The following is a 26,031-nucleotide window of genomic DNA, read 5'->3' on the forward strand; positions in this document are numbered from 1 at the left end:
AATACTTAGGTTTTTAAGATTTGGAAATTATCCATCACAAATTAGGCAAAAATTTGTATGAGACGGTCTTACGAGTCGTATTTGTGAGACGAAATTTTTATTTGGGTCACCCATAAAAAAAATATTACTTTTTATTCTAAGAATATTATTTTTTATAGTGAATATAAATAGGGTTGATTCGTCTTACAGATTATGATTCATGATACGGTCTCACATGAGACTCACTCCACAAATTATGTTTTGTGCTGAGTATATGCATGTTACTTTTTTTTTAATCAGATATTTTTTCCATGAATAATTTGATCTATATCTATCTATACTCTATGTTACAAAGCACGTTTCCTCCTCTTATATACTTGTTTTATTCAAGGCAATAGGTAATCTCAAATCGAAGATAATTCATAAATAGTTTGATTATTCAGATGGTAAATGTACAATCGAGTCAGTCATGAATAGTTATATAAAAGTTTGTCTCTAGCTAATTTTTTATCGACTCGAATTGTTTTCTAGTAATTTAAGCTTTATATCAATCAAACTTAAAGCATTCGAAGTTGAACTATAATTTTTAAAATTATTTTCGTATTTTATTTAAGTTTATCACATATTTTAAATATTTCTCTACAGTAATCAAATTTGTCATTTTAATAGATGGACAAACATATCAATTCTTTCATATTTCAATAAATATATTATTTACCACTTATAATTACCACATTTATTTCTAATTTAAAAATAGTGAAAATATCAATTTATTTTTAAATATATATAATATAAATTATTTATGTATTACGGATTTGGATCCTCAACTGTGTTCAAAATATAGCACCAGATATTGTGCACTTTTTACACGAAATGATCGCATGAACATCTTGTAGACATCATATCATGTGAGATAAATTTAAAAAATTATCAGATTAAACGAAATGATCATGTGATCATCTCATACAAAAAAATACACAGCACTTATTGATGTGTTTTCAATACATCAGAAAGATCCAAATCTGTTTGTGAGAACCCGAATTTCCAGTAGTTCAGTAGCAAAAGCATTTCAGTAAAAAATGCAAAATTTTCAGCAGAAGATAATATTCAGAAGCTGGTATTTTTCCAGCAGACATGTAGTTTCCAGCAGATATAATCCAGCAGCAGAAGAACGAGATTCCAGCAGACAGTTACTAATCCAACCCATGACTTGTAACTGAAACATTTAAAATGGAATCAAGGCTGTTAAATGCAGATTATGACCATTATTAGGGAGCCTAACAGTCAGATTTCGGCCTATAAATAACACTCTCAAACCTCTGAATTGGGTTACACAAATCTTGAGATTATCACTTGAATTTTCGAGCTAAGAGAGTGCTGATTTTCGAGCAGTAGAACTAGTAACAAGAACAATTAGATTTCAGACTTCAACCGAAACACTTTTAGCAAATTATGGTAAGTGTGCTTATATATAAATATCTTGAAATACGTTTGATAATTCTGTTTTAAAGTTCAATTTCTGTATGTTTGATTTCTGATTTTGAAGCACTGAAACTCCCTAGTGAACTAATGGTAGGAATATATATTCTGAATATTTCTGAATTCTGATTCTGATTCTGGCCTCACCCCTTAGAGGAGAGAACATACAGGAGACTGATATCAGTTTAGCCATGAAATTTACTAACGTGTTCAGTTCTTACTAATTATGATTTATGTTCTGAAACCTGTAAATTTTGGATTCTGATTTCTGTTATGAAATACGAGTTTTTCTCTATATTATTGTATTTCTGTTTCTGTATTAAAATGATTTTCGAAAACTGGGAGTTATTCCAGCCCCTGCTTACTGAGTGACAATCATATCACTCACCCACCAAAACCCATATCAGATAAGAGTACTAAAGAAATGCTAGAAGAAGAAGAGCAGATCCAGTTCTGTGGCTGGTGAAGAAGACTATTGTTCTCAGTTTATGTTTATTTTTATTCCGCTGCATCTGTTAAGATACTGTAATATTTGGTTTTACAATTCCGCGGTAAAACATTAGTGATTCGAGTTGTATCGGACAAGGAATTATTTCGTTTTATGAATAAAAGACTGGTTTCTGAAATTCTGTACTTCTGAGGCTTATTGTTTTCGAATTAATATTTGACAGCAATACCGGTGTCAACCAACCTCCGTTTCGGAGCGTGACACTGTACGTTGTTTACCCCTAATTGACGTTTTACCACTGAAAAATTCATTTTGTTAATATTTTGAAAAAATATTGAAATGAACTGAGCCTGCTAAGCTTTTAATACTCCATACCAAATCAATCAGAAAACACTTGAATTATTTCAATGTTTGGAACCCCATTTCCTCCAAGTCTCAAACCCCCCGAAACACCCACCAAATGGGCAAGAAAACGAAGTTTCCATTTCTGTTCAGAGCCACCGAAACCGCCCCTTCCTGGCCGTGGCCGCCCTGCACCACCACTCCCAAAACCCTCTCTTTCCGTGCTACCAACAATGACAGCATAATCAAAACTCTAAACTCCGCCTCTCTTGATGACACCCCAGACTCATTTTCCAGCATCTGCAACCATTTCGAGCGTGACAGTCTTCACGAAAATTTCTCCGGCGAGCAGAGGTCTGACGCCGACGAGTCCGCTGTGGTTCGCGGGCTGAGATCAGGCAGGCTGTTCTTCGAGCCTGGGGAAACGAGTTCCATCCTAGAAGAAGCGAAAACCCATGATTTCCCTTACAGAGACAGTGTGTCAGTCTTAGCCATGGACTCCACCGATCCGTTCTCGGATTTCAGAGCTTCAATGGACGAAATGGTGGAGGCCCATGGGTTAAAAGACTGCGAAGGTTTGGAGGAGCTTTTAGCTTGCTATCTCAGAATCAATGGCAGAAGTAGCCACGGTTACATTATTGGAGCTTTCGTGGACTTGCTGTTGCATCTTGCTTTTGCTTCGAACCCCGTCGTTGATGAACCTTGCTCGTCTTGTTCTTCATCTTCAAATGCTACTCTGGGTTCATTCACTTCCCCGTTTTCGTTTTCTTCTTCCAGCTGTTCCTCCATTAGCCCCTGTTTATCTTCCCTGGAAAATGAAGATGAGTTAATCAGTGTAGAGAAAAATGGAGGTTCTTCTTCTTCTAACTTTTCTGGTGTTTGATGATATGTGACACCATCGCCCTCCGCATCGTCAATGGGTCACCATCAATATTATTGTTCGGTTCAGCCATACTTATTTCCTGGTGTTTGATGATATTTTACAGCAGGGAGCGATGGAACTTCTAAAAAAACGTTATTTTTATATTTATATTTTTGTTTGTAAATCTGTAAAAGAAAATTTAAGAAACACTTTTCTGATTTAGAGATCGCAAATAATCTTTTTTTAGGGATGAAAACTGATTAATTACTAGATTGTTTTTTATTATTGATTATATAGTTGACAATTTCATATATTTTAAATATGCTAGCTCAAATTATAATATTTTTGTGAAATTATTTAATTAATACAAAAAATTTGGTGTATGTCAAAAATATTATTTATTATTGATAATATAGAAAAAAAAAATTAATTTTATAATAGATAAAGATCGTCTAATAAAATACTTATTATTTAAATAAATTTCCAAATAGTATCAATAGTTGTAGTGTTGGTGAGACAGATTACATCCGACTTATAATGGGTAGTAGAGTTAAATACCTGTCTTTGATCTCTACCGAATTTATCAAATCATGATTAGTAGATAATTTATGAAAATATTTAATTTACACGATTACGATTAATTATAAAAAAAAATAGTTGAACTCTTGTCTCAGCTTCACTCAATATTTGTCCTGGTGTTATTCAAACCCAGAATAATAAAAATATAAGTTAAATTTGTCTGCGACAGGCCATCAGAAAGTCAATTTATTGCCTGTTCTCTGTACTGAATGATACACACACAGTTTTCAGTGGTGCTGCCTGCCTGCGGTTCTGTCTATATAAATAAATCTAAAGAAAATGCAGAAATTAAGAAAAAGACACATACACGTATGGATTCATATAGGCAGTCTTTATACATAATCAAGGAGCTGTTAAATTATTTTTCAACCCTATGAAACTAACAGAAATCAAGTATATATATTCATTTCTTGGAGGATTATGAGTTGATGGCGGGGAGATGATGATGATGATAAAAATAAATTGTTTGAAAATAAAAAATACATCTAATTTTTTCCTAGTCGATCTTCAAATTTGGAAACTTTTTTGTTATCTAATTCATATTTATGCTATTCATCAAGTCCTTTTTTATATGCAGTTTTAAAAAAGGTGTTTGAAAACCCTCGAATGGAAAATTGTCCTATTTATTTTCTTTGTTATAAATTGACAGTATACCCTCTAGCTTTTGATAAAATCCTTTGCCGGGGAATTTAATAGAGGGTTTTGAGTTGGATTGTTTTTAATTTTTTTCAGATTTAACATATTGCAAAGATTAAATCAAATTAGAAAAAATAATTTAATAATAATGTACGTAAACATCACGTACGAATAATATATTACATTAATTATGGTTTTTGTTTATATTATTATAATCTTGTTATTATGTGAATTTTTAAAATATCTTGAAACAACATCTTCAGAAGGCAGCTTGATGATATATATATATATATATATATATATATATATATATATATATATATATATATATATATATATCTTCTAACAAGCTTGGCATGGACCAATTTGATGACCTAGATCACAATCGAGCTTGCTCCGATTGTTGCTGTAAAGTGCAACACAACATTATTATTCAGCAGGTTCTATCAACTATTTGTTATCACCACAATATAAGACAAACAAATATTATTACTCTTAATTAAGTTTATTATAACTAATAATATTATTAAATTATTTTGATGTAAATATTTGATTAAATAAATTTAATTTGAGGATGTTTTTGTCAATGTATGTCAAATATATATATAAAAAAAGATGCCATAATTTACTACACGGGTATATTTAGCTAATTTTTTAAAAATTGGAGGTTCAACCACAACTTACTAATTTTTCTTATAGGTTTTTATGTCATTTGAAATTTTCACAGGCGGCGCTGGATGTTAACAATTGTATAAAATATAATGTTCAAATATTTGTACAATAATAAAATAATGAGGATAAGACATTTTTAAAGAGTTTTTTTTTTTTTCTTTGTGATTTTGGTACGAACTCTGTGTAATCAAATTTTAGTTGTATTTTGTATCTTTATTTGTTTGTTGTTTTTAAAATTTAATATTTTTCGACGTTGAAGTGTGTATTGTCACGTCCACAATCCTGATGAAAAATAATTATAATTATCAAAAATTGAAAGATATAAGACTAATATTCAAATTTGACAATGAAATCGTCCCTAGTCGCGCTTTGGACACTAGGCCGACCTCTTTATTGAGAATCACCTCTTCTAGGGGTGATCACGGTGCGGTTTTGCGGTTATTTTGAAAAAATTCAAACCGAATTGACATATGCGGTCGGTTAGTATTTTGAAAAATTAATTGCGGTTTTACATGAAAAATTAGCCTTGCTGTTTTGCGCGGTTTCAAGCGGTTGCGGTCGGTTTACGGTTTTTTAAATGAAAATTAAAATATTAGAACATATATTCTAATTTATTTGAAAACAACAACAATATATTGTCTTCAAATATAAAGTATAGTACAAAACATATAAAAATCAAAATAGATAAAACAATAATCAAGATTCAAAACCAAGGTAATAATTTAACAACACAACACATTCACAACAAAAATGACATTTATACTATTTTATCTTATTTTTTACTTTCAACTTCAAACAAATATTATAACAAAAGAAATAAATATTTAATAAAAGACTAATTTGAAGAATAATTAAGAAAAAGATAAGTTTTATTTGTAAAAATAATAATTTTGAATAGAGTTGTGATATAATGAATGATGACTTATTTATAAGAATATGTTATTTACAAATTATTATAATTTTAGGCCTAATATTATGACAAACGATTTCGGCGGTGCGGTTTGGTGCGGTTTTTGATCAAAAAAATAATCGAATCGCGTATGCGGTGCGGTTTATGATTAATATTTTTAATCGCGGTTTTTATAAAATATTATGAAACACGATGTGGTACAATTCGGTTCGGACGGTTCGGACGGTTAGTAAAAAAATTTGATTACCCCTAACCTCTTCCTTTGGCCGGATGAGGAAAATGAAACTTTCTTTAAAATGAAAAAAGTTCTGCAACAATCGCTTTTGTATCTTCCTTCGGCTACCTACTGAAGCAAACTCAGCGGGTTGGCTTTTCGGGTTGTGGACTGACCTAGCTTTATGGGGTCGGATCTTATGGGCCGACCTCCCCCCCCCCTCCCGGGATCAAGTTCAAAACTTAAACTTTAACGCGTATACATATATATATATATATATACTAGTAACCGTGGCACACGCGTTGTGTGTGTCCTGAATACATGTGGCTAATATATTAAATATTCATGATATTACAAAATAATGACGTCACAACATAAAGAAGAGAGTTTATTTTTCACGGTGACTAGTTTGGAGAAGAAATAATATTATTTTTCACGTGAGCAATTTCCTTATGGCGGTAAATATAATATTATTTGTTAAGAAAATATATAATATAAAAAATGATAAAGGTAAAATAAGAAAGAAAGTTGATGTCCTCGTAGAGCGGTTATTATTAAGGGCTCAACTATAATAAAATAGTAAATAATAAATATAAAAAATTAAAAAAGATAAAACAGGAAAGAAAGTTGGTGTCTTCATAGAGCGGTTATTATTAAGGCCTCATACTTAATATAATAGTATAGATATATATGTATATATTTTTACAAATAATCAAATATCAAATGCTTTTTTATTATTGAATATCCCAAATACAACCAATCATGCCCGAAACGCCAAAAGTTGACCCGAAAATAAGGCCCCTATTTTAGTGGCTCGGTCTTTAATAAAATGAATTTAAAAAAAAAATTAAGTTCAGTCTTAAATACGACTCGTTTTCATAGGCAGTGATGAAATTTGAAAAATATTAAGCCCTCAATTTAAGAAACATTGTTTCATAAACAAACAAAATTCTTAATTCCAAAAACAATTTGGCCAACTAGCAAGTTTTATTTTTATAAAAATTTATAACCATATCAAATTACATTGTAATTAGGGGTAATAGAGTCAATAATTAATGAATTATAAAAAAATCAAGTTCTTGTACGTATCATCCCGTTTGTTGTGAAAAATTAAATTATCCATATTAAGGTCGTGGATAGTGATCAAAAGATACTACATAAGTCGTCTGGTTTTTAATATTGCTCCGTTATTACATGTGGCTTGTAACTTTTAATATAGAGACAAATAACAATTTTATAATTAGTTTAAGAAAACGTGTTCTAATCCAATTACTATGAGAAGGATTATCGGGAAGTAATTATCTATATTGAGAAACGAATGAAGGATTGTGCTTAGACCCATGCACGAATAAAAATATTAGAGTTATATTGTTGACTCCAACTACCATTTGTCCTATGTTGTGGTGGTTTTTAAAAGATTTGGATTATACTGTTATTATCAATTATAATTTTTAACAAAGTAAAAAACACTTCTAATAATCTAACTATTAGAAGAAATATAGTTGAGAATCAATAATTATCTATATTGAGAAAGTAAACAAAACACGGTGTATAGAAAAATATACAAACAAAATATTAAAATTATACTGTAATTTCTTACTATAATTTGCGAAGAAACAAAAAATGGTGGATCCTACACTATTTTACATTTAAGTTTATGTTGAGTGAAAAAATGAACCGAGACCCCACCATTCCAAATTCCAATGTGTGATGATTTTATGTCCACCGAACGAGATATATATATATATATTTTTAGCGGGTTACATATATATGATAACACCAATAAATATTTCACTGTTAATTTGGACAGCTGCACTGGCAAATATATCAATCGGTCAAACATGCAAACAATGAATGCAGCATTAATATTAGACAATGAATTGGCAAATTTCATAAATTCGGGAAGCAAGCACTGTCGATGGGGATAAGTCTTTCAACTTCATTCTGAGACACTATTATGATTCAGTAAACGATTTTTGGTAATTTATTTGTTTTTTTTTTTTGTGGGGAATTGACGAGGAAAGTGACCCAAGCTTCGTGTAAGAGTCGGACCTGGGATGAGAACCAATAGATGTGAGATCCAAATTTGACGAAAAAATTCAGCTTACATATCAGTATCAATGAAGGGCAAAAGAAAAAAGAGAAAAAGAGAAGAAAGTTCTTCAAGTTTAAGTTTATAAAAACTCACCCCTTTTCAGTTGTCATGTTGAAAAAATAATTAAATTACAATTAAAAAAATGAAGATAATATATTAAAATTATAATTTTATAAAGTAAAGAGCTAACATAAAAAATAAAAGCCAAAATTATAATTACCTAATATGAGAATGAGTGAGTCTCATGTGAGACCATCTCACGGATACTAATCTGTGATACGGGTCAACCCTACCATATTCATAATAAAAAGTAATAATTTAGGCATAAAAAATAATACTTTTTCATGGATGACATAAATAAGAGATCTGTTTCACAAATTCGACCCGTGAAACCGTCTCACACAAGTTTTGACTATGAGAATATACTAAATACTCAGTATTAGCTCTTTCGATTCGGAAAGGAAAAAATTGAAAAAGTAGATGACCGGAGATGATAATCAATTTTCATGTTAGTAAAGTCGCATTTTTCCATGTCCATTCACTGAAGCTGATTTAGCAACTACTGACTTGTGCATTGTATGATCATCATGGATAAAAAATGTTTGTACAGAAAGAGTCAACCTGGATCCACTCAACATTAAAATTTGGAATCTATATTTTGATTATGGATAGTGACGGCACATTTTGAAGAGTGTATTAGATACATAAAATATTATTTTTATATTTATGTCATAGATATTCCATTTTTTCAAATTTATATACATTATTAAAATATGAGTAATACAAATTACACAAAAATTCTCATAGACGATTTCTTCATATGTTAATTTTTTGAGACATATCTTATATTTGGATCACTAATAAAAAAATTATTTTTCACGATAAAAAATATTACTTTTTATCGTAAATATAAAAAAATTTGACTCGTATCATGGAAAAAAAAAATCCTTTAGAATATCATTAGTTTGTTTTCATAAGTCATCCTTATTGTTTTAATTTCATATCGATATTAATATATACACACGCACACAATTTCACCACTTAGTTATCTATTATTATTTACAATTTGAATGGCTCTTGTGATTTGACAATGGCTTGTTTGGACTTTCCTTTGTAATACTCTGGTTCAATATTATACCCAAATAAAAACAAATCTTTCAAACAGACAATAAGCTAAACAGAAACAGAGAAAGAAAAAGAACCCAAATCAAAGACAAAAATCACATTTATATTATATATATAGATATATTAAAAGAAGACAACAAAAATATAATAATTGGTTGTGTCCGAAGACAACAAAAAAGAGAGCAAACTACATAATGAGAGCCTGCAGAGCAATAAGTAGCCATCGTGCAGAGAGTATCATTAGAACCTTTACCCAGCAGCGCAGGTAAAAACCCTACGCTTATTAAGCAGCCTCACTGCCATCAGATATATAAAATTATATATGTATAGATGCATATTTTATCTATATATATGCGTCACTTTGTTTGCTAATTAATGAGTATCCTATCCAAAGATTTGGCATGATTATTCGGGATTAGCCTTTCACACCTAAAAAGATTTTCTCTTTTGTACGTTGCAATGGTTTGTTCTAAAGATTTGACATACAATCTGTCACGCCCCGAAACGGGAGTTGGTTGACACCGACATTGCTCTCAAATTTATATTCGAAAACAAAAAGCCTCAGAAGTACAGAATTTCAGAAACCAATCTTTTATTCATAATATGAAATATTCATGGTCTGATACAACTCGAATTACTAATGTTTTACAGCGGAAATATAAAACAGACACAACATTACTACAGATGCAGCGGAAATACATCATAAATAAAACTGAGAATTAACAATCTTCTTTACCAGCCCCAGAACTGGATCTGCTCCTCTTCTTCCAGCCTTTCCTCATCGTTCTTATCTGATATATTTCGGTGGGTGAGTGATATGATTGTCACTCAGTAAGCGGGGGACGGGAATAACTCCCAGTTTTCGAAATCATTTTAATACAGGACAGTAATTCAAGAATATACAGAACTTTTACTTTCAGAACAGGAATCAGTATTCAGAAATCAGTAATCAGTAATCAGTATTCGGTATTCAGTAATCAGTAATCAGAAATTTATCAAGTAAGCACTGAGCACGTTCGTGAATTTCATGGCTAAACTGATATCAGTCCCCTATATGTTCTCTCCTCTAAGGGGTGAGGCCAGTAATCAGTAATCAGTAATCAGTAATGTTCAGAATATATATTCCTACCATTAGTTCACTAAGTTTCAGTGCTTCAAAATCAGATATCAGAAATCAAGAATATACTTTGCTTTAAAACAGAAATCATCAAACGGTTTTTGTAGTGACCCGTTCCAGAATCACCTACTAATCAAGAACTAAGCATGCAACTTAACTTAATTAATAATAATCAGAGATAACAGCGGAAATACCAACAAATGATAGATATACAACCCAATCGAAAATCCAGAACAACTCAACTAAACTGAAATATACGGTACAACCATATCGAAACAAAAAGTACTGAAGAACTAAACCAACCAGCTACTCAACGTCCTCCTCCTCCTCCTCCTGAGCTGTCCAACCTGAGGCCTGCCCCGTGGGAATGGGGTGTCCAAGATAAACAAAACCGAGGACGTGAGCGATAAGAACGCCCAGTACAAAAGCATGAGTATACAAACCTATATGAAATGCACATGCTATGATATGATACCAGGGTAGTCAAGAAACAGGAGTCACAAAAGATCTCAAAATGCTCAGTCTAGAGGCGCCAAGTGGATAGTGCCGCGCGGTCCAACCTCTGGGTCACTGCATCCACTGCAAGAACAGACGTGGACCTAAAATGTCCCGGATCACCGAAGCCCTCCCGACCCGTCGGCCACTGTGTACTCTCGGTGTCCATGCGTCCACAAGACAAGACAGGGCTGAGCGGCCCCACAAGATATATAGCTTATCTCGAAAGAGATACAGCTCAACAGTAAAGGCTATATCGAAGGAGATACGGCTCAACATGAAATGCAACGTGCAGTAATAAACGTGACATAATAGCATGCATCATATGACATATATCAATGCACCACATAATCATGCAACACATATAAGAATGTATACTCAACCAGGATATCTCGGATAGTACTTTCGTACCTCTATCACAGCAAGCCTAGCCTTACGCAGCACCGCTAATCAGGTCTAGAACAAGCCTACGCATCAAAAGCACCCAATGAACAATACTACCATGCTCAACTAGCAAAACCAGTACTACCAAAGGTTTAGGGTTTACCTTCGTCCGTCGACAGCCCTTTGATGTCGATTGCCTCGTAACTCAGGCGTCGCTACACTACCAATCCTGGCAGCTCTTGGCTATCGCTCGACCGGCAACTAACCCTAGAAACCTTCCAAATCTCTCAAATATGAGACACAACTCAAGGATTGTCAATACAAAATGAGGAAATCCGAGCACTATTTATAGGCTATGTTCGGATCCACCGAACCTACTTCGGAACGTCCGAACTCCTACGTGTCCATCAGCTCTTGACACCTCACGATCGGATCCACCGAACCTACACTTCGGAACGTCCGAACTCCCACGTGTCCATCGGCTCTTGACACCTCATGATCGGATCCACCGAACCTACACTTCGGAACGTCCGAACTCCCACGTGTCGATCAACTCTTGACACCTAATGATCGGATCCACCGAACCCACTTCGGATCGTCCGAACCCTTCGGTGCTACCGAACCATCTTCGGTCCGTTCGATTATGACCACGGTCAAAATTACACATTAAACCTTCTTAATCACCATTAATCCGTTAATTACCCAATCTGGAATTCGGGCTACTACAGTTTTCAAGATATTTATACATAATCCCACTTACCGTAGTTTGCTAAAAGTGTTTCGGTTGAATTCTGAAATCTGCTTGCCTTGCTTCTGGATTTTACAGCTTCGAAAATGTACTCTCTTAGCTCAAATTTTCAAATGATAATATCAAGATTTGTGTAACCCATTTCAGGGGTTTGAGAATGTTATATATAGGCAAAAATTCTGACTGTTAGCCTCCCAATTAATGGCCATAATCTGCCATTAACAATCTTTATTCCGTGCTAAATGCTTCAGTTACAAGTCATGGCTGAATTAGTAACTGTCTGCTGGAATTTCGTGCTGCTGCTGGTGGATTTTATCTGCTGGATTCTGTCTGCTGGATTTTGTCATCTTTCTACTGGAATTGTTAGCTTCTGCTGAAATTGGCCAGCTACTGCTACTGCTGGAATTTCAGGTTCTCACACAATCACAATCAAAAGCAATAAATGTCCATCGATATCGATAGAATGAAATATATAGGATTTTTCCCGTCCCGGGAGAGGGGTCGAGAGTATAATATCTTCTCGATGGGATTTCTGTCCCTACCCGAAACTTTTTTAAAAATTAGAAATAATATTATTAACATATTGGACTAGGAGATTATAATTATTAATATAATGTTATTGTGCCCAAGCCTATACAAAAATTAGCTATAACATTTAAAAATAGCTAGTCCGTATATGAAAATTTTACCATTTATATTAAATTGTTAAGTAATTCATCCAAATAAATACATTAGCATAAAAGAAAGTTTACATTGATACATTCAGTTTTTATCCTAAATATTTAGTTTCGAGAAAAAGGAATGTCATCGATTCCCAAATTTATCGCTCAGTTAGATCTTTTTCCTGTGTTTTTTTTTTTTTGTATTTTTGTATTTTTATCGTGTGAAGATTTATATTAGATGATTGTTCGTATCAAATAATGAACAAAGTGCAAATTTTGGTTGTTTTTCCTACTCATTTTTGTTTTAAAATTATATTTTCGGTTATTTTTTTTTAGGAAAAAAGAGATCTTTGTGATTAAACATCTTGGTAACTTGTGCATAAATCTTGTCATGGAGATGTTTGATATTGTTTTCTTCCATTATTAATTTCTTTTTTATTGCGGTTTCTAGTTTTTATTGATATTTTTGTTCTTATAGTTTTCTCGAAATCTAGCTTTTATGACTCTGTTGTGCACTCGAAGTGTTCCAACTTTTTTCACATGGAGACAGATATAGTTTCTCACAATGCTATTCGCACTCCTAGGCAGTGGGTAGTGAGCAGGAAAAATAATTATACGGACTTGCCCAAAAATATGTTGATACCAGGATTATACATTGCGTCTTAAAAAAAATATTTATTTAAATATTTTTACCCACCCGACGAAATCCTGAATGATTGGGTCTCATCAATTTTCGAGTACGCGATCGGAAAGAAAAAAGACTCTGAATTTTTATCAGGACAAAAAATGAGCAAGAGAGTCACGAGACGAGTCCCTGCCCGATCTTACACCTAATGAAAATCATAATTTACTCTGTTTTTATCTCTTTTCCATCTCGGGTTGTGAACAACGTTCGTGTTAATTTATAATAAGGTGTCACAATAAATTTATTAAATCTTAACATATTTAGTTTTTCTTTATTTTAGTTTTTTTTTCCTTTTATCACTTACGTTGTATCAGTTATATTGACAATATTATGAAATTATGCTAATAATATCGGTGTCATATCAATATATAATCAATAAAAAATTAAAAGTGAAAAAAAAAGAACACCGTATTAGATTAATACCAAATTTAACAATTGAAGACACTAAAAATCAAACAAAAAAATAACAATAAGTGGAAAAACGAAAATTTTTAAAAGTTCTTATTTTTACATTTGGTTCTCGTCTCGATCAATTGTATATATATTCATTATATTCCAAGTTGGGATTGGACGGAGGGGAGGGGGGGGGGGGGGTGGGGGGGTAACCATCAATCAAAGTAACTGCTAGAAAAACCCCAGAACAGTGAGAGAGTCCCTATTCACATGCAATAGATTAAGAACAATCAAGCAGATAAACGAATGGGACCTCGACACGTGGATACGCCGGATGAAGACAAATTGTTAACGTTAATGACAGTACTGTAGGGATAGGGTGAGGGGTTCCAGAAAATAATAAATTTTTTCCCCAATCCCAACGTCTATCTTTCCACACCCGAGAGACTATTTGACCAGAGATTTTCAAATCGTATATTTTGATGTATTAATATTAGGCAAGTGTGAGACGGTCTCATGGGTCAAATTTTGTGAGACGGATCTTTATTTGGGTAATCCATGAAATAGTATTGCTTTTTATGCTAAGAGTACTACTTTTTATGGTGAATATGAGTAGGGTTGACCCGTCTCACAGATTGAGATCCGTGAGACGGTCTCACATGAGACCTACTCTTAATATTAATATTGATTTTGATTTTGATTTATTTGCACGTATATGTTTATTAATCAATTTCGTAATTAATGAATGAATTAAATAATTTAATTTTCATGTATATGTTTATTAATCAATTTCGTAATTAATGAATGAATTAGATACACGAATTTATCCAAACACTCATCGCTTCGAATTCAGCACGAATTTTTCTATTCGAGAATGATTCATTGAACTTGAATAATACTGTATTAATCTTCTAAAACTGAATGGATAAATCAAGAAAATGCCCACGCGAGAACTCAAACCAAATAACATAGACTAAAATTTAAATCAACATTCGCTCATTAATACAGTTGTCTGTTACAACATGCTAGATATATATATGATTACAATTTTCACAGAATTTTTGAAGACATTAATGTGCATTTATTTATCTTCCATATGTATATTATTGGAAGATAAATAACGACGGAAACTAGTTGAATGTCTTAAAAAAGGCTGTGAAAATCAATCCTTCGACTACTAAATTAATTATACAACGCTAAACATCAGGATAAACACAGTAATTAACTATAATTAAAGCTGGCGAATTAATTAATATCATGTGACAATTTAAACAGAGTTAGTCGATAATCACTACCAGCAGTCATTAATTATCCTGATACATCCACATGCCGTGCATGTTACGGGAGCCGCCGCCGCCGTTGCCATAATTAGCCGACGAGTACGCCCCATTCCAGATCTCTGTGAAAGCTCTGACAATAATTCCGTGGTAGTAGGGCGAATTCAGCTGCAGAAAACAGTTGAGCAGCTCCTTCAGATCATCTCTGGAGTAAATCTGTTTCTCCAGGATCATTTGCAGCATGGACTGGCGGAAATCGAGGTAAGGGTCGTCGGAGTCTTTCTCTACCGCCACGCTCTCGCCGCCGAATCGCCCGAATCCCTGGACAGCCTTTAGGCTCTTGATGTCCGAGTCAGTGTCTTCGGAGGAGAAGGTGGTGGTGGTGGAGGCCCAGGAGCTGGAGGAGGTGGAGTGGTGGTGGCCGGGGTATTTTGCGCGGTGACGCCGTGGCCGTGGATGGAAGAGGGAGGATAATTTCAGCCCTCTGCAGCTGCTGCTGCAGCCGAGGTTGACGCTCACAGTGTTGAGGTTGATGTACTTTTTCTTGGGGGCGGACATTGTGGAATTCGGAGGAATGGATGCCTTTTTCACTGTGTTTTTGTGAGAGTTTGTGGAAAGGGTAGAAAGTTATTGCAAAGCATTGAACTTGAAGTCTGGAGAGTGCATGTGGTGATGCTTATATTCTTCACGTGAGCTTTGAGGGACCCTTTCATGCAAGTCTGTGTGTAAGAAAATTGAGTGAGGTAATATTATTTTTACATTGTTTTTCATACAAATGGAAGGGTGGTTTTGATTAATTTCTGTTTACTCCAAATTTGGAAATGTGGACGTGTAAGTGCAATTTATCCAATTAAATGAAAAACATTATTAAAAAAAAAAACTATCTTCTAATTAAATACGAGAAAATCAAATTCAACTATCAGTTATAGTTTTCTAAACTTAATATATTCAAATAAAACAAATTATTTGATCGATCGAAAACAACATCGGAAAATGATTGACCATGATTATGAAAAGCAGGAAAATACTGGAAAGTATAGCGATGATATTTTGCATATATAGTTGCAGAGCATCTGAGCGATTAAATTGTGGGCTTGCAAGAATTACCTCAACTTCTCATTATTTTCATTGTGTCATTAATTGTCTCACCACTCTCACTCTAAAGTTATTTCACTTGGATCGAATCACTTTTGGCTCACGCGGTTGATACTTAGATAATCGATGAGCTTCTCTTCAGTGCTAGATAATTATAATAGTTTTAGGAATGTTTGAATTTTTTCATATTCAATTCAGGTGGTTCAGACAGTAATCAAATCTAGTGAAGATTGTAGTCCAGATGAGTGGATCATTATGGAAATCAGATCTTGCTTGGAATCTTCGGATTTTATATCACTTCGACATGTGAGAAGAGCGTCGAACAAATCAACTCATCGTCTAACAAATGAAGTTATTAAGAATGATGCTACTAAAGAATAGTTTAATTGTATGTTTTCATCAATTTTTATGAACATTGTATTGACTGACTATTTGAAAATGAATTAATGAAAATATGTGATTTATTTTCAAGTTATACTTTAGAAATTAACAAAATGTCTCTTGATATTAAATATAGGATAGATCGAAACATGTTCACAATTAACAAATTTAGAGGGCGGGATTACAAATTATATGAAAAGCTGTCAATTTAGGCGTTGAAATTCTAAACTAGGTGTGATTTTCTTGGGATCATTAATTTAAGAAATATCAGATCTGTTGACTATTTTATATGTGCGCGCGCGCGCGCGCAAGATTACATGTAATAATTAAGATTACGAAGCTTCTCTTTGTCAGAAGCTGCAGTTATTATATATGTGTATATACATATATATAATTTGAATCTAATCCCCACATGAAAACAATTATTATACGTCTGAGAAAGTATAATTAAATCCCATTAAATCCACTGTCACCAGCACTCATTGACAAAAACTGACATTTTATATTTGGCAGTGTACTCTATGATTTAGACAAAACATAAATTAAATTTTTTCATATTTTTAACTTTGTACTGTAGGAATTACCTTCATGGCTGACTCTGATTCAAGGTTCGCATAAAATATACAGCGTTATGAAATATCGAGATCAAATATTATAAATTTTGAAATTTAAATGAATATGTATATTAAATATATTGAACGTTTTATTAAACTGTATATATGCATGAAATTTTATAATTAATAACTTAAATTGTTACATATTATTCAAAATTGCTAATCAAATTTAATTACGATAGAAATTATTATTAAGATTTTATCTGATGTACTTGTAGATATTATATGTTAGATTATTATAACTAAATTGATAAATATAGATAATAAATTAGATACTTTTAGTTAGAAAAATTTATATAAGCGTAATTATAATTTAAGACTAAAAGAATATATATTATATGTTGAGAGAAAAGAAATTCGCCCCAGGTTAAAGAATTTCTAATTGTCTAGAACACTCTGAAAATGTGAACATTTTATTTTGTCAAAAAATTGCGCTTTTTAATTTGCTTATGACGCGTTCTTCGTATGATCGACTCTTTGATAGTTTTTTCCACTTTCATTCAAAACGTCTAATCTCATTTAGTCTAAGTTTTTTTTTTAAAGACCGATCTAATTACATGATTCTATAATTAAGTATATCGATTAGAGCTAAAATAATTATATATATATATATATATATATATATATATATATATATATATATATATATATATATATATATATATATATATATATATATATATATATATATTCAAATATTATATATATTTTCAAATATTTATAATAAATAATGGTTGAAATAATTATTGAATTCGAAGCTGACCATGCCTAACATAAGATAGACAGATAGGTTAGTGAGGATCATAGCATATCTAAAAATAATCACGTGTTGTATTTTAACATAACATATATTTATCGAATATAAATATAAATATTTAAATTTATTTATCAATTATTTATTAATTAAATAAAAATAATAAATAAACAAAAATGTTAAATGCGTACGTAACATATTCAATTTTGTATTTTTTGGGAATATACGATATGGTCAATGGACATGAAATGTTCCGAGGGGCTAAATTGATTTTTTATTGAAAATAATAAATAGAAATTATAAAAAAATAGAAACTTTATAAATATGCATGTGTTTGAATATTTGTGTGTAAAAGTCCGATCTATGTCTTATTTATTCTAATTGTAACATATTGCTTTTTATTAAGAATATCGACTTTTTTTCTGATTGTACATATCAAATAATAGTAAGAGCTTCTAGTAACAGCGTCTTATTATTTTCTACGTATAACTGATATTGTCTGCAAAATCAATCAATCATGATTAGCATACAATAAGGTCTCTTCATCGCATATATCTTTGCCCACTCATAATGGCATCGCAACTACAACTAGAAAACCTCATTTTCCTAAACAACGTATCTTACTCTGACCAGATACTAAATACTGTAGGACCGAGTGCTTACCACTTTACCAATAGCTATAGCTAGTGGTAATGATGCAGCTCAAATCTTTTAAACCGCACAGCAGCTCAAGCACCACAGTTTGATCGCTCTACCAAGCAGGGACAATTATTGCACCCAACAATCTCCCTCCCAATAATTGCACTCCTTGCGATCAATGGGAATCGAACCCGTGACCTTGGCGCTGATACCAATTGTAGGACCGAGTGCTTACCGCTTTACCAATAGCTATAGCTAGTAGTAATGGTACAACTCAAATCTTTTAAACCGCACAACAGTTCAAGCACCACAGTTCGATCGCTCTACCAAACATGGACAATTATTACACCCAACAAATACACTATGCTCTTAATAGATCACATATGACATCTAGTTCATAGACGAATGATGAATCCTCAACTACAATGTATGTCATTTATATGTGTCATAATTATACCAAATCCCATCACTTGATGACCCTCATGCTGTCAATAAACAAGTCAAAACGTAACACTAGCATATAGAGCATCAATGTTATCTTGGGTCATAAGGACCATGGTTCGCCGGAACGGTTGCGGTGATTGGAATGTCAACTACCGTTCTAGTTCCAATGTTATGTTGCGGAACGGTTGTATAAAAAAATTAATAAATTCAAAAAATTGGTAAAAAAATGTAAATATAAATTACATCATACTAAAAAATAAAATATATGAAGTTATTACAAATTGATATATCAATACAAAACTATTTTACAATAATAGCACGATAAGAAATACACACTAAAAATTATAACATACCGGTTCCGTTCTCCCGTTATGCGGTGGGGAAAAAAGAAAGGGTTGTGAGTAAAAGTTCTGATTCACCTGATTTAAGATGATCCACATTAAATGTAGTGTAAATGCTCTTAGTTGAGACAAACAATGTCTTGATAAAATTGTAAAGACCATCCCCAAGAATAAGGGAGATAGATATGAAAACCTGCAGATGAACATGACACAATTATTTAAATTTTAATCAGAAGTGAGTGAAACCTGATAAATCAAATGAGTGCTTTACTTTGTAACCATTGAGACTCTTCATACTGCTTTCCTTGAGATTTCGAGGGAACCAATCTCCCTTCTTTTCACTGATCAACGGCCACACGACTCCCCAAGAAAGAACAGCTCCGAATAGCAAGGACAAATTTACTGTGTGGGAGCAAATTATTCCTGCTCCTACATAAGTCATGCTGAAATCAAAGTAAAATCTGCAGAGTTCAACATCTCAAATTAGTTGTGCAGGAAAATTTTCTTAAACTTTCAAAAGATAAAAGTAGAGTACACACGTTTTTTTCCAAGCTTCCAATCCTAATGTAGGGAAATTGATAAATCCACATTGTTCCACACCAACCCGTTCCGCGCCACCGTTCCGGTTCCGTTCTCCTGTTATGCGTCCGATAAAACGTCGTAGAACGCCGCTACAAAACAATAAACGATTTGGCCTGGAACTTTGGAACGGTGGCTACCGTTCCCGTTCCGGCCGCATAACGGCCGTTCCGGCGAACCATGATAAGGACTATCAATGTACAACCACAACCGCATACTTATCAATTTGATAAATGGCAACGACTTGGAAATTTCGAGTAGAGGTAGTTCGATGAACTCATCTTATAAGCACACATCTTTATGTTTAAATATTTCTATGTTCATACCAATGAAGCGTTGTATATATACAATATCACATATTTGAATTTCATGCTCAAACGATATTTATTTTTCTTTCAGACGGTTGAATCGACTATGAACGATAAAAAATATAAATTAATTAAATATGTATTTCATGACAATCACCAAATGTACGATATCATATTTTATATCATTGTTCTAAAATACGATAGATGGTGGACATGCAATTGTCAAAATGATTGGCCATGAAAGTACCTGCACCACAATCATCGTTAGGGTACTCTTTCTGGGTCTCTGCAACTTCCCCAAATCATCCACTTTGTAGAACTGGAGTATGACCATCATAACCTTTTTCTTCTTGTGCTTGATCTTCTTGGGCTCGGTGTAGGTCTTTTTCCTGGGCTTCTTGGCACCACTGCTTAGGCGGATGACAAGGTAGAGCGCAAAATCCTTCTGGATTTTGTAGTCGGCGAGGGTGCGCCCATCCCCGAGCTGCTTTGTGGCGAAGATGAGGCGCTCTTGGTACGAGGAATGCCTTCTTTCTCCTGGATCTTGGACTTCACATTGTCGATGGTGTCAGAGAATTCAAGTTTTTTTTTTTATAAAAAAAGAGAAATCAGCCAACGCGACATCCGAGTAATTCGGTGATGCCTCTATCCAAAAGTCGAGGAAGTGGTTTCCCACCACCTAAACGACGTTTTTTGGAACACGGTTTATATAATAAAACACATTCAAAGTCTTTATCCATGCCGAGTTAACATATAAAGGTTTTGCTAAAAGAATGTAAATTATATCAAAACAAAAATTGTTTTACAAATAGTCAACAAAAGCTCTAACTAGTATTTGGCTTATAGGACACCTACTTTAACACAAACTTGATGACATTGATCTATAATTGAGTCGTTTTTGTGTATCTTATGGTTTAAGGTGTGTCCTATGTTATATGTTTTCTAGGCATGTTTGACCATGTGTATTGATGAAAGGTTCGAATTATGTTGCGTCTTGAATTTATGAGTTTTCCAGATTATACTAAAAGTTGTCTTCTGGGCATTGGAGCGCTGCCTCAGCGAACACAACAATACACAGAGCTTTGAAGTGCCCGCGTTCCCTCGAGTTAAAAAAATAATAATTTTTTGTTATTTTGTATGTCTGACATAGTGACATTGATATGTTAGTTGCGGTACATTATGTTTAATTTTTATTTAATTTTTCTGCACTAAGTGAAAGAAACAAGACTAAGAAAAGTATGAGACATCACATTATATACATCAGTTTTCTGGAATTTTGTTTTTCCATATTGTTAAAATTGATCCCAATCATATATATTTCAATTTTTTTTGCAATTTTAATCATTTATTAAAAGAATGTTTATGTAATACCACATATGAGCCACGTAAGTATCAGGTAACCTCACGTCAAAAAAACCCAAAATTGCAACAAAAAAAATAATAGACTAAGACTGAAATTTGACATAATAGATAATTAAAAATAAAAAAAAACATAAATATATATGACCAAATTTATAATTCCCACCTTTTATACAATGTATAATTGTTCGTTCATAAATCGGGTAAAAATCCAACATGGACTCTGGTTTCTGGAAGAGGGGATTATATTAACAATATTTATTTCTAAACCTCAGAATTGAACGAAACTTTTCGTATCATTTGAAAAAGTCCAGGTCAATTAATCCCACTATTTTTATTTATTTAGCCTGGATGACATAATTGCGATATTTTAATACATAATTCGTCATTAGAAACATAAAAAGACAGATTCAACCTTCACAGAGAAAGTGAAAACCTTCAAATAGAAGAATCCTGCCATGGATCACGCGTAAATAATTTTGAACATACGTCCCTGCCAAGAAACCTTCTCATTTCCTTCTTTCTTCCAAGTTTTATATTATATATATATACACTTACATATCTTCCTACAATTTACCAGACTTGTACTCTTGATTTTCTTGCCATTACAAATTTCTGGGATATATTTTACTTCTCAAAACAAGATTCATCTTCCTTCCACACATTAAGGTATATTTTTCTTGAACGCTTGAATTATGTTACTTGCAAAACACAAATTTAACTCAAACGAAGTTATATTTTCCGAAAAATAACGCCGAATTCTGAATGTTTTCGCTTCATATTTTATTGTTTCATACGTATAATATTTCAGCAAAGGAGCTAAAGTTTTTCTGCACGTATCAAAGATGATCGGCGAATTCGTCACCACAACCTTAATGTATGTGATCCTCCTTTCAATCCAAATGAATATTCAGTGAACGATTATGAGTTTAGTGAAGAAAAATCAGAAGTTTAATTTAATGGCTGATTTTTGTAGATTGGTTCTTGGATACGCCTACCCTGCCTTGCAGTGTTTCAAAACTTTGGAGAAGAACAGAGTTGACATTCACGAACTCAGATTTTGGTGTCAATATTGGTATGTTTTAGGCAAAAAATTTTAAATAATTTATCATATGCGTGCAATAATTTTTTTATCACTGTGTGCTTATGCAATCTTTTTTCGATTTCTTTTTTCAGTTAGATGTTATACACAATTGCAAGCTTATATTAAATCAAGAGTTTTAGTGCTCATTTTTCATAAGATTATTTATAATTATTTAGAGAAATTCTTTGGTTGGGGAGTTAATTTAGTTATTTTAATGTGCAACCGTTTTATGAATTATCATTGGCCAGAATTGTTATCAAGATATATTGGATAGTTTAAAAAATAAGTAGCTCTTTTGTGATATGGTTTTACAAATTTTTATATGTGAGATATGTCAACCATATCGATATTCACAATATAAAATAATACTCTTAGGGTGTGTTTGGTTGAGTAGATTAAATAAGGATAGATTAATAGTCAAATATTTATCGTTAAAATTTTAAATTATTTTAATAATCATTTTGACCCGTTTAAGATCCAATTTTATGGATAACTATTTGATTAATAAAATTGGATCTTAAATCGGATCAAAATGATTATTAAAACATCTTAAAATTTTAACGATAAATATTTGACTATTAATCTATCCTTATTTAATCCAATCAACCAAACACACCCTTAGCGTAAAAAGTAATATTTTTTCATGGATGACTCAAATAAGAGATCTGTCTCACAAAATATGACCCGTAAGACCATCTTACACAAGTTTTTGTCTTAACAAATTTGGATGTGTTGGTCATTTTATTGTATTGTTATTATTATTATTATTATTATTATTATTGTTATATATTTGGATTATCATTAATATTTGAAAATTGCTGTGATAAAAATATTTTAGTACTTCCAAAATTTGACACGGCATGTTAGGAAGCATTGAGCCAATCAAATTTTTTGAGTTTAAGAATATATTTATTTATTGAATATTTTAAATTATATTGGTCACGTTAACCAAAAAAGTTTATATTGGTCAACTTGGTATTAAACAATGACTTACTTTGAGTGTTATTATTATTAGACAATGACGTAGGTTTTAGGTGAACAAAACATTATTATATATTTTATATGAAAAAGACTGTTTTATTTTTTTCTTGGGGTGTGATTAATATTTTTTAGTGCAGTAAATTTTCTATACCATGTAGAACATGTCGTCTGTAATAAATTATAGGATTCGAATTTATTCTCTTTAAATAATTATATTTTTAACCAATAAATCTATATTGATCGAATTTTATTATTTTTTAAAATTGCTAGTCTTATCTTATTATTCTTGATCGACCCATTTATCAAATTAGTGATTATTGTTTTTGCAGGATTATTATCGCAGTGCTAACCATTCTTGAAAGAATTGGCGATACATTTATTTCATGGTATGTTAATAGCTGTCTCTCTGCACAATTCGATCGATTCATCTAATATTTTTCTCTGAGTTCATTAATTAAATTTAATTTTTTTTTAAAAAAAATTAAATTCGTCCACAGGTTGCCTATGTATGGCGAGGTGAAGCTGGCCCTCTTCATCTTCTTGTGGTATCCAAACACAAAGGTAAACTTGATTGCGTAATTTAGTCATACAAAAGTTCCAAAGTTTTTATGTTACTACGAGGATCGTGACAGAGTCTTTTTCTATATCAGATTTGAATTTTAAAAACTTGAAGGGTATAGTATAATATTCAATAATGATTTAAAACAAAATTGAGTCGAATATTGAATATTTTAGGGCACTGGATTTGTGTACGAGAATTTGTTGCGGCCGTATGTATCCAAGCATGAGATAGATATTGAAAGAAGCTTATGGGAATTTAGAGAAAGGGCGTGGAACTTGGCCATTTATTTCTGGCAGAATTGCACTGAGTTGAGTTCCACCAAGATTCTTCAGTTTTTTCAGTTTGTCACTTCCCAGTCTGCAAAGATAACAGAATCCACTTTTCAGGTATATATATATATATTCCCATTTTAATTCTTACCACAATATAGAATAATTATTTAAATATATTTTTATTTTATTAAATTGAATTTGAGACAGAACAATTTGCTTCGGTCTCAATTAGAACCTAAGCACAATAGTGGGACATGATAGTTAGAGAATTTGAAATTGCAGGATTAGAACCGATAATACGTATTCATAAAAACAAACATAATTAGTGATACATGATTTTTTATAAACTATATACGTGTCGTGATATGTTTCGATTGTTTTCTCATTTAAAAAATGATTATGGCTATATATATAGTTTGGAAATATTTAGTTGTCAACTTCTCTATTCAATTCATTTTTACCTTATAATTTACCATGATTATTTTTTGCCATTGCCACGCCAATTAAAATTCTATCACGGCTATTATTGGCAGAACACTGAAGGTCAACATTCAATGGAAGCTCCCCCGCCCAGTATGTTGACCAGAATATTTAGCAGAAATAGACCCAACAAGCAGCGGCCTCACCCAATTCCGCCTCCGCCTGCCGCCTACCATACCCACACACCCATCTCGGAATCCATGCAACCTCATCTTCACCACCAATCACACTTGATCCGACCCGAGGATTCTCTCATTCCTGATTTGGGCATTAATAATGGGTTTGAGCACAATTTTAATCTTAGAGCTCGTCACTCCAAAGGCGGTTACTAAATTAAAGGATATGAATGAATCCAGAGTTGGAAGATTGCAAAAAATGAGATTGTTGTAAAGTTTTTCAAATTTATTTATTTTATATTTTTTGTATTTTTTTTTCTTTTTCAATTTGACCTCTATGTAAAAAGTCTGATCTCAATTCATTAATAGTAAAACTGTAAGATTGAAATATTAGCTAGTTTCTGTTAAGATTGGAACTTGGATCTAACTCAACCCCAAAAGCTAGCTCAAGAGGAGAGGATTGTCTAAGACTATATATACAACTCTCAGGTTATTTATCCTACCGATATGAGACAATTAACACACCCCTCTCACGTCTAGGAATGAACATCTGGAGCGTGGAGTTTACAAATGACCCAATTATGGGCAGAACGGGTAACGGTGGAATCCGGGCTCTGATACCATGTTAAGAATGGTACTTGGACCTAACTCAACATCAAAAGCTAGCTTAAGGGAGGAGGATTGTTCAATCCCATATATACCACTCAAAAGTTATTTATTCAACAAAGAAAGACTCGAACAAAGACCAACAAGATCATTCAATAAAAATATCAAACATTACATCAGATCAAGAACAAATTAAACTAGCAAGTACACTTCATAAACAGCGGCAAAAGAGAGTTAGAAGGAATAAAGACCAGTGATAAAGAACAGCATATTTATCACATCAGAAACAAAAGCAGAACAAATAATTGGTCAGT

At 32.5% G+C, this 26,031-nt stretch overlaps 3 protein-coding genes across 3 annotated transcripts; 2 read left to right on the forward strand and 1 right to left on the reverse strand.

Moving 5' to 3' along the window:
• Nucleotides 1-2,288: 2,288 nt before the first annotated feature.
• On the forward strand, nucleotides 2,289-3,317 carry LOC140828109 (transcription repressor OFP13-like). The gene has a single exon (XM_073191090.1). The coding sequence runs from the start codon at nucleotides 2,367-2,369 to the stop codon at nucleotides 3,129-3,131; it is 765 nt and encodes a 254-aa protein (XP_073047191.1). The 5' UTR covers nucleotides 2,289-2,366; the 3' UTR covers nucleotides 3,132-3,317.
• Nucleotides 3,318-14,779: 11,462 nt separating this feature from the next.
• Nucleotides 14,780-15,752, reverse strand: LOC140828111 (transcription repressor OFP13-like). The gene has a single exon (XM_073191092.1). It carries the CDS (start codon nucleotides 15,658-15,660, stop codon nucleotides 15,130-15,132), a length of 531 nt encoding a protein of 176 aa, XP_073047193.1. The 5' UTR covers nucleotides 15,661-15,752; the 3' UTR covers nucleotides 14,780-15,129.
• Nucleotides 15,753-22,119: 6,367 nt separating this feature from the next.
• LOC140828112 (putative HVA22-like protein g) lies at nucleotides 22,120-25,490 on the forward strand. Its single transcript, XM_073191093.1, has 7 exons — nucleotides 22,120-22,285; nucleotides 22,428-22,493; nucleotides 22,593-22,691; nucleotides 24,011-24,067; nucleotides 24,179-24,242; nucleotides 24,417-24,629; nucleotides 25,049-25,490. The coding sequence occupies exons 2-7, from the start codon at nucleotides 22,462-22,464 to the stop codon at nucleotides 25,325-25,327; spliced, it is 744 nt and encodes a 247-aa protein (XP_073047194.1). The 5' UTR covers nucleotides 22,120-22,285; nucleotides 22,428-22,461; the 3' UTR covers nucleotides 25,328-25,490.
• The last annotated feature ends 541 nt before the right edge of the window (nucleotides 25,491-26,031 follow it).

This window comes from Primulina eburnea, chromosome 3, assembly GCF_022965805.1.
Source record: "Primulina eburnea isolate SZY01 chromosome 3, ASM2296580v1, whole genome shotgun sequence".
NCBI lineage: Eukaryota > Viridiplantae > Streptophyta > Magnoliopsida > Lamiales > Gesneriaceae > Primulina > Primulina eburnea.